The sequence below is a fragment of the Camponotus floridanus genome, unplaced genomic scaffold (assembly GCF_003227725.1).
Source record: "Camponotus floridanus strain SB8 unplaced genomic scaffold, Cflo_v7.5 scaffold24, whole genome shotgun sequence".
Classification (NCBI taxonomy): Eukaryota; Metazoa; Arthropoda; class Insecta; order Hymenoptera; family Formicidae; genus Camponotus; species Camponotus floridanus.
Window position 1 is genome coordinate 1,092,247 of NW_020229370.1, and position 10,656 is coordinate 1,102,902.

The 10,656-nt window shown below is 29.9% G+C and overlaps 2 protein-coding genes across 2 annotated transcripts; one reads left to right on the top strand and one right to left on the bottom strand.

Moving 5' to 3' along the window:
- Positions 1-2,475: 2,475 nt before the first annotated feature.
- On the bottom strand, positions 2,476-6,937 carry LOC105249256 (chymotrypsin-2-like). The gene is made up of 5 exons (XM_025408943.1): positions 6,708-6,937; positions 4,934-5,004; positions 4,453-4,769; positions 3,146-3,415; positions 2,476-2,670 (listed from the first exon to the last, which is right to left on the bottom strand). Exons 2-5 carry the CDS (start codon positions 4,992-4,994, stop codon positions 2,476-2,478), a joined length of 843 nt encoding a protein of 280 aa, XP_025264728.1. The 5' UTR covers positions 4,995-5,004; positions 6,708-6,937.
- Positions 6,938-7,045: 108 nt separating this feature from the next.
- Positions 7,046-9,897, top strand: LOC105249235 (gastrula zinc finger protein XlCGF57.1-like). The gene is given in 5 exon segments (XM_011254553.3): positions 7,046-7,312; positions 7,654-7,737; positions 7,739-7,759; positions 7,816-7,965; positions 8,123-9,897. Coding segments are annotated over 4 exon segments (1,752 nt in total). The 5' UTR covers positions 7,046-7,312; positions 7,654-7,668; the 3' UTR covers positions 9,635-9,897.
- The last annotated feature ends 759 nt before the right edge of the window (positions 9,898-10,656 follow it).

Sequence of the window (10,656 nt, forward strand, 5' to 3'; positions counted from 1 at the left end):
TCTTTTTATAACCGGTGGACGATACATTGATCATACATATACTTTCGGAATTTTGATTTACAAATATCACTGCTATAGTATTTATGCTATAAAATTATTCTCTATTTTGTATTAATCAAATAATATATTCAATTGAAATATATTTCACTTAAAACAAAATTGATATCCTAATAAAATAATGCAAATTAATATTTCTTTTTAACGGATCATCCTATAGAATTACGGAATATTACAAATCAACGTGTATGTCAATTATCAATCACATAATTACGGGCAATTAGCGTTTGCGTAAACAATAATTCACACAATTCTACGAAGTCTACTTATTCTTCGTTGATTGAATAAAATACAATGAAATGTACAAATAGACAATGTATATAACGAAAAAAATTTTTTTATCCATCATAGTATATCGCGACAAAAACGTAAGTTTTTTTCTTAACATCTTTTTTTTACTTATAATATTATAACATTATATGTATGTTCATATATATATTGTGCATATAAATAATTTATTTTAATATATATATTGAATCATAATATAAATAAAGAATTGTTTATGAAATCAGATTTTTATTATTTTTTAATATGTATCATATTTTTCCTCTATATTACAATATCAATATTGAAATATTAGTAGTAAAACAATATTTATTTGTCCTTAATTTAATTGTTAGAAAAATTGATTAGCACTTACAATTAATGAGCGCTAGTGTGCCTTAATGCATCTAACCAAATTATATATAATCCTGCTTTTCTCCGATTTGCTATTCTTAAGCTTAATTGTTCAGATTTATAATATATCATGAAGTAAGAATTCGCTCAGGAGGAAAATTAAGAAAGTTGTCAGTTTTCTCAAGAAAAAAGAAGTAAATTCTTACTCGATGGCATGATTATAGTAATATGAGAAAATATATAACTATACATATATATAGAATGATTCTCTGTAGAGTATCATAAAGCAACTTTATGAACAATGCATTACTTCATAGAAAAAAATATACAATCTATAAGCGTTTACATAATATTGTTTATATCATAAAACTTTCATATACGTATCTCTGTAATGAAAAATAATAAAAATTGCAAAATAGATAGTCAATGTTACTTCTCCAGTTAGCAACAATATCATGTACTCGTTTATCAGTATTCCTAGAAATAAGATAATAAACTAATTATATATACAGATTATAATACATATTATATATATAGATTATAATATACATATATAATTTATATATTATATATATATATATATATATATATATATATATATATAATATAAATAGATTATACATTATAATAAGTATATAAATTAGATATTAGGCTAGAAAAGTAGAACACTAGAATATCACTAGGAGCACCACTAAATGAATGCGATATGATGTTATAGCATGTGTGAAAGCACATATTTTTACACACTATCCATGATCAACAGAGAAAACTGCTATTGTATTCTTGTAACATTCGACGCTGATTTCCTAAAAGTAGGAACCAATGTTCGATTGCTACTAAGTATACATTGCTTTTTCTTTGTTGAACATTCTGAATGTGAATAATCACTGATACAAATGAGATGAAATGAAATACTATTTCCGGATATGATGAAATAAATGATGACTAGAGTTTTATTTGGTTTTGCTGTTAAATATCACAAATCAGACCAAATTATTTTAAGTTATTGTCCATAGGTTATTGTCGATATTTTCTTGAGAAATATCAGACTATCTAAAGTATCAGTCTACGTTCTAGTCTTATACAGAAATTATATTAAATATGAGCGCTATCGAGAAATATTGATGATATTCATGATCCTTAATTAATTTTCGCAAAGATTTTACATAATTTTCTTGATGCGAATATTCAAGATATTAAGTCGATAAATCTCAGTACGCAAGATTATTTTAAATATAATTTTTTCAATTATTAATTTAAATGATCTTGCTACAAAAAATATAAGGTAATAGCCGCCAAGCGGTCGATATCCTAAACCAAAACATATCTCGTTTTGTTTCAATTTTAAAACATGAAAATACTTGAAAAAGTATGTTTTCCTCTGTCATAATGTCATAACACAAAACATATTTCGTACTTCTAATGCTTTATATTATCACAAGTATAATATCGATATCTATAAAGTGATAAAAATAGATTAAATATTTAGAAATTATAGATAGATAGCATTATTTATATTTTTTACGTAAATTCGTTACATATTTTTTAGATATCTTTTATACCTATAAAAAGGAATCTCTCTCTTAAAAATTATATCTTTGCTTTTTTTATATGAATAAAATACTGAAAATGTATATATATATACATATATATATAAACAAATTACTAATTAAACATTATTAATTATAAACATATACAATACGTATATATATGCACATAAAAAAAGATATTGGAAAATATTGTCGTTTGCATAAAAAACATTCTCGAAAATATTTATTATAATCAGTAAATTATATTTTATTACTTTACTTGATTACTCTGTATATTTACTATTGCTTCATTACTCTGATCAAGGTCACGCATCGCTTGTGTAATAAAATCCGTAAAATAGCTGATTCTAATAAAAACATCAGGGAAACCGATTGCACATGGTGTCGCCCATGATAATATGCCTATTAATTTATTATTGTATACTAATGGACCACCACTGTCACCCTGCGAATAATGCAAATAATATTTTCTTTTAGTTACGAAGAAAACTAATATCATTTAATAACAAAGAAGATTTAATAACAAAGAAGTTTTTACTTAAAAATTCATTCATAAAAATTGCAAAGCATGAAACTTCTAGAAGATTTACGCGAAAAATTACGAAAAAACATTATTCTACAATAGTATTCCACAATACAAATATAATTCTATAATATCTTAAATTTTTCAGATGTCACTTGATTGAGATTTGTAAATTCGTGAACAATAGTAATGACATTTTTATATATGGATTTTTCGATACAATAAAATGAAAAATAAAAAACCTTAAATATGATAAATAATGTCAAAATTTAATAATGTTAATATTATTTAGATAAAATATTATTATAAAAAGAATCAAGTTTCCTGTATCCAGAAAAAACCAACTTTTAAAACAAAGTTACAATAGTTTTAACAAAAATAATTTCTTCACATTTACCTCACAGACGCCAACATTTTTCCTTTCCAATGTACAAATTTGCGAGCTAAGAATAAAAATGTTTTTTATTTTTTTTTTTTTGTAATACTTTTGACACGCTTTATTGTCGATAATTGACACCGAAAGCTTTCGCAAGTATTGTGACGGCAACGAACTTGATAGGTGAGTTTTGCCCCACCCACTAATAACGGCACGTTCTCCAATGATTGTGTTGTAAGTTGCCAAGGAAATTGGTTTAACGTGAGATGATAGGTGAACTTTCTCAGTAAGCTATGGAAGCATAAATATATCTATAATATTGCAAGTATATACAAAAAACACCATGTTAAAATTAAATTAATCGATCATAAAAAAGAGAATCATTAAAAAGGAACAAATATTTTTACTAAAACATTCATGTCATCTTATAAACACAATTTGTTTCTGATAAGAATTATCAATCTACCATTCTACATCCTACTATTTGTTAATGATAGTTTTAACTGTAATGTTACAATTATAATAATATGTAAAATAACTACTTATTATATGCTCAATTTGTTAAATATATCTACTTATTGGATATTTTACTTTATTATTCGCGTTAAATATTGTTTAAAACATTGTTATAATAACAGTGTTTCTCAATAAAATAATATGTCGGCAAATATACGTATATAAAATTTTTAACATAACTCAATCACGAAATTTTGAGATATATTACTGTAACCTATTGAAAAATAATAAAAATTATGTATAATTAGAAAAAAAATTTGTAAAAGAAATGCATATTAGAAATGCAGATTAGCAAATTAGGATGGTCGCATTGAAAATTATTAGTAATAATTATCGTTATTAAATTTTATTAAAATTCAAAAAATAAATTATAAAATGTTCTAAATGATAAAATAAATGATCAACGATTCCCAGTTTTTTTCTCATTGTTAATTAATTTTTATAGATATTTATCCCTAAATAAATAATTTGATAATATAAAATCTGCACATAATTTTAAATTGTTACATAATATTATTACATCAAAAAATAAAGAATAATTTGATTGCAAGTTATAAAAGTTTAAATTACATAAAATAAAAAATAATATATTTTTTAAAAAGTGCACGTTATACGATTGTATGTAGAGATTGTATGTATTTATAACAAAAATTTCTAACTAGTGTTGTAATGATGTACAAAACATCAAGAGATTTTTAAATCAAACATGTTTAAAAATGTATTATAATATAATTACATCAATAACAATTAACTATAAAAATGTATATATGTCTTATATCTGCAATTCTAATTTATACAAAAAAAAATCTCACCATGATTACAACTAGATCGGCTACCCAAGATCTTTTATCTCCATATACATAATCAGGGTGACATTTGACACTCTTGACAGTATAGATTTCACCCTTTCTGTAATCAACACTTCCAATGAGTACGTTAAGTTCTTCAGAGGGTTCCTTTATCACATCGCATACACAATGCGCCGCACTCAACACGTAACTGTCACTAATAAGCACACCGCTGCAGATGTGCGTATTGTTGGGGTAGTTTAAGGCTACCTGATAAGGAAATTCAGATTTGGAAGCGACTGCTCCACCGATCAAACGTCGTACGCGAAGTGCTCCTCCTCCTAATTTGGGAAATGATGCACATATTTGTCATGATGTACTTCAAGGGTATGTAAAAGATTATTTAACTTTGTTTCTAATTTTTTATACTATAGCAAAAATAAATAATGAAAATACGAGCACATTTTTTTCTGCAGAATGATATTAAATTCATGTTCTCACTTACCGTAACTGATAATGCCCAATATTAAAATAATTAATAAACACAGAGCGGTGGAGTTTATCATTTTTTAGATGCTGCGAAAGAACAAAAAAATATTATGCTAAGAGTAATTTTTGCACAATTTTTATATTTTATATGATTCTCAGCTTTTTAATTCGCATTTGATTTCTGAAGCTAGTTTCATACGCAATCAATGCAATTAATAAATAACTATACATATACGTGTTGTTTTAATATCGATATAAAATATACTTCTAATATATATACATATATTTTAGATTAATATATATGTTAATATATTTAAAATACATTAATATAATGTATTCAATTTTATTAATTTAGTGTATTCAATTTTATTAATTTTTTTATTATCATTTTATTAATTTTATTAATTTTTCTATTATCAATTTTTAATTACGCTAAAAATAAATTCATTTCGAATGCATAAAAGTATTTATTTTTTTCTTTCATTGTCGAAATTATGAATATAATCCTGTGTATATTACAAATAGAATTTCCCCTTATGAATCATTACCGTGTGCGTATTTCAGTTTTATCATAAACAACCGTAGTAATGCTTATTCAGCTAGCAATCTGATGCATCAAACGACCTACAATTATGTTAATGTTCACTTAATGGAATTAGATAGAGGAAAATATTCACATTCATAGAAACACTTGTCATCTAGTACATTAAAATACAAGTAGTTTAACTTATAAACGAGATAATATGTAGTGTAATAAAATATTAATGTTTTAAAATTTTAGTGTAATTTCAAAATCGTTAAAAAAATCGCGAAAATTTTCTTTAATCTTACATATAAATAAACATATTTTTAAAGGTGCAATTTGAATTATAGGCTATAAGACTGTACGAATAAGATTGTAAAAATTTATCACTCTATTAAGAGTTAAATATTTACTTTTGATAAAAGTCCGAAAATCTTTATCAATGAGAAATGTGGTGTATCGGAAAAGGAAAAATATTTATTTTAAGATACTTTTAATATTTTTTAAATAAATATCACACTTTATTATATTTTTCTGTAATTCATAGTTAAATACTTCGTCATAACTGAAGTTATGACTAAAGTTATGACTACTATAGTTGAAAGATATTAAATAAAAATAGAAATAGAATAATTAAAAGATGTAAAATAGTGAAGAAATTTTATTTTTTATATATATAAGAGATAAATATTATGTATGTGATATAGAAATGGCGAACATTTCTTAATTAGATGACACGATTACGACAAAAAAAAATCAAAGAAAATTTGAAGCACACAACATTATCACACATATAATGTATAATATAAATTAATCAATTATCTATCTATGCTTATGACATTTTTTTATATTTTGCGTGAAATATATAATATATTGCCTATATTTATATTATATAATCGATTTCAAAAATAATATAGAAATTTATTAAAACATGATAGAAAAAGTATCACATTTTTATCCATTCATTAAATGTTTTCATTCATTAAATGTATTCATTCATAAATTCAATATTCAAAATACAAGAGTCAGAAATACAGTACATTATTGATAATAAAAAGAGAACAAAATTGAGAAACAAATTTCTGATTTCAAAATCGACTGATAATGAGATAAATCTTCAAAAATTCTATTTCGTTCATTGATTCCCCGAAAAGTTTCCGCGACAAAAAAAGTTTGAATTTGCGCGCAATTTCTCTCATTTTCAAACATTTTTAAAATACTCGTAACATTTTTTAAAAATGTAACTTGACGTATCTGTTAATCTTACCTGACAGGAATGTCAATATTCAACTGAGTATTTGGCACCTCTTTAGTCCAGCCTCGTCCTCTTGCGTATAAGTCGAGACGATGACAAATCTCCAAAGACACCTGCTTCATATACGAGAAACACTGAGAACGAGAGAGAAAGAGAGGGAGAGAAAATGCACTTATCCGATTGGTATAATTGTCACGCGCGTATATAAACGTAAACGTGCGCACAGCGCCCTTGTCGGCGATCCGTGTGCGTGCGCGCCGCGCGTGACGTATGACGTACCACATACATGCACACACACACACACCGCTCACACACATACGCGCGGCGCACGCACGCGCGCGCGGGCGCGCGTTTGTGCAACACATTATCCGTCGTATGTCGTATCTATCCGCCAACGCGTAGCGCATCTCGTTGTCGATTTTCATCGCTTGGCGCGTCCGCGAATCCCGCGTATTCCCGATACCCAGGAAGCGACGACTGGCCCGCGCGCGGGACCGAGAGATTTATATCGTCCACGACAGAGCGAGGCGCGTTGAACAGGTTGAAAGGAACGTCAGCACGCACAGGCCGCAACCTATATTTTTGTACCTCCATGAAAGGGCCATGTAACCTATGTCGTGAGTATCGACGAGCGATCGGCTCGTTCGGCCTCCGGACGCGGCAACAGGTTCCCGACTGTACGGGATACTTGGCTCCGGACCGGTTCCGAACGCATCCCGGACCGTCCGTTGCCGAGAGTCCCGGTCACGTCGCTCATCGAACCTGTTACCGCGTTTGAGGTTATGAGAGGATATGGTTTTTTTTTTTAATGAAATTTCTGGCTGCACCCATCGTGTACAACGCTTTTTCCTTGTCTCTTTTTGTCCGGGATTTGTTTTTTCTTTTTGGAATAACGTCCTGATCTCTTGCATAGTTTTGTGGTAATGTACGTAAGCGAATAAATTGATTTCACTTTCAGAGTGAAGTGTAACAAATGGAAGGTTTTAAGGTGAAAGATGAACCGATGGATGCATTAGCCATAGACAGTCAGGTTATGGTAAACCATTTGTATGAAACGGCAGCAGGTATATGACACACTGCTGGCGTTGTCCAGAGAGTCTAACGTAACGATTACTTTAAGGATGAGAACATTGTGAGCGTCGTGCTTAAGGAGGAACCAGGTGACAGATTTGATCCCGACTACATGGAGGATATTTGCTCTGGCACTTTCGAGAAGGGCACTTTATTCTTGCCTATCGAAAACAATGAGGTGGACTTCTCCAACGAAATGGTACATATATGATCTGATATATATATTAATCTATTCAAGAGTTACAGCTATACATTGTATACTGTTTTCAAAGAGATGTAGTTATCTGTTGCACATATCATATTATATATATGTACATTGTTATACTTTCTTCTAAATACTTTATAAACTCTTACAGGTAAAGTTAGAGTTGGAAGGAGAATCTACCAGCCATCAGAATTGGGCAGCACAGATAGCAAGTGCAAATTTATGCGACAAGGAGGATGGTGTGATGCAACGATGTTTGGCTAATACAAATTTTATACAAGCGCAGGATCCTGACAAGCATGGGTTCTGTCAAAACGGTCAACAAGCAAAATTTTATAAAATACAATGCTCAATTTGCAAGAAATGGTTTCTGAACAATGATTCCATGGTGACGCATCTGAGGATGCACTGTAGCGGAAATCAATGTGAGGTCTGTCAACAGAGTTTTTCTGACAACTCTAGCTTGCACGCTCACATGTTAACCCATGTTGGAATGAGTCCATTAGAGTGCCACATCTGCCAAAAAAGATTCGCATATAAGTGGAGCTTGAGAAGTCACATGCAATTACATGTATTGGACAAGCCATACGATTGCGACGCGTTGCAGCAGGCTTTCATGAAGCGAGCGGGCTTGAACGATCAAATAATAGATGAAAGATTCTTCGAATGCGATGTATGTCACATGACATTCAAGGAGAAGCTTAACTTAAATCGACATATGTCCAGTCACACGGGGGATAGACCCTACAAATGCGCGGTCTGCTTCGAGGCGTTTAAGGAGAAGGCGAAATTAAACATGCATTTGCCGCTTCACGCGGTGAACAAACAATTCAAATGTACGCTCTGTCACAGATCCTTCGCTCAGAAAACGGCGCTCAGCAATCATATGCTGGCTCACAGTGGCGAGAAGCCGCATGCGTGTAACATCTGCGAAAAAACGTATAAAAGAAAATCAGAATTAATTAGGCACACCATGGTACATACCGGCGAGAGACCGTACGAGTGTAAAGAGTGCTTAATGACCTTCCGCGAGAAAGCCAAATTAAATTCGCACATGCTCGTTCATACGGGCGAGAAGCCGCACGAGTGTCACATCTGCCACAAGGCGTGCGCGCGAAAGTCGGATTTGAACAGTCATATGCTGTTGCACACTGGCGGTCAGTACGATTGCAAGGTTTGCGACAAGATCTTCACGAGGAAGTCGGATCTGAACAGACACACCCTGATACACACCGGCGAAAAGCCGTTCGCGTGCAATATGTGCGACATGGCGTTCCGGGAGAAGACGAGATTGAATTCGCACATGCTCATACACACGGGCGATAAGCGACACGCGTGCCACATTTGCCAGAAAACGTTCAAGGAGAAGTCGTCGTTGAGGAAACACATGTTAAGTCACACCGGTGACAGACCGTACGAGTGCTACGTGTGTCACAAGGCCTTCACGCAGAAAACAACGTTGAACAGCCATATTATGGTCCATGCCGGGGAGAGACCCTTCGAATGTAGTACTTGTCAAAAAATATTCAAGGACAAAGCAGCATTGAAAAAGCATTTGTCGATGCACGTTAACGAGAAAACTCACGAATGTCTTATTTGTATGAAAAAGTTCGCTCATAAAGCAGCATTAAATAGTCACCTGTCCACGAATCACATATCCTAACTACACGGATCTAGTCTATTACGGCTTTCTGTTTCTTTACATTGAGCACCGTATGTTTGTAGTTGTATAGCATATTTCCATGATTACACCTGTATCTCTGTTTTATATGCCAATAGGTCTGATAAAATCGTATTTTTTCCTGTGTATGGAGAAATAATAAATTAATTTCTAAGTAATATGAAGAGTGTGTGTGTCACATACACATTTTACGCTCCTACCTGAAGGACCAATGAAATCTTTTAAAATGTTTGTAATATGTACATTTTTTATGTATTAAGTCCGAGATTTGATATTATAAAAGTAAATATTTAATTTTTTTTCAAAAATATAAAATTTTAGTTATTTTTCTAGAAAAGGGAAAAAAAATACGAATTGAATGCGTAGATGGAAACATAATACGAAAAAGATATACATGAACTCTAAAAAAAGGCAGAAGCATTAAATACGAGAATATTTCCTTTTCTAGCTCTTTCAATTTGAAATCTACCAAAATTTAATTTTCTTTTGATTTATATTATTATAATATATAAAATTAATTATCAATTTTAAAATTTAGAGTACTTTAAAAATAAAAAAATATTCGATGTTAAAGCATGTAAAATAATAATAATAAATTAAATATTTTGTAAGAAATTGTATTATAACATATATTTCAAAAAATTATTGTCTCGCTAAATTGAAAAAGAAATAAGGATATAAAAAATATCAGAGATAAAGTAAATCATTGCATATTCTTTATTTTTGATCAATTTTTTAAGAGATAAGATAATATTTGTTGGAATAACTTGGACCTTGGACTTTCATATTTCCTGAGAGTTGAGAGAACTAGCCTGAAATAATATTGTATATAATAAAATTATGATTATATACATATATATATATATATAAAATCATTTACACAGAGATATATTTATTAAAGTAGAAATAGCGAAGGAGCAATTAAAGTTTTTAAGTATAGAATTATCAGATGATGATTACATTGATAGTTAATTGTAAAGTTAATTGTAAAAAATTTGCCAATT

Bases quoted from the DNA above. Each gene is read 5' to 3' on its own strand.
- LOC105249256 (XM_025408943.1), bottom strand. From the start codon at position 4,994: ATGATAAACTCCACCGCTCTGTGTTTATTAATTATTTTAATATTGGGC. The intron at 4,770-4,933 runs GTAAGTGAGAAC...TTCCCAAATTAG, and splicing joins ATTGGGCATTATCAGTTACG to GAGGAGGAGCACTTCGCGTA. The intron at 3,416-4,452 runs GTGAGATTTTTT...ATGCTTCCATAG, and splicing joins CCGATCTAGTTGTAATCATG to CTTACTGAGAAAGTTCACCT.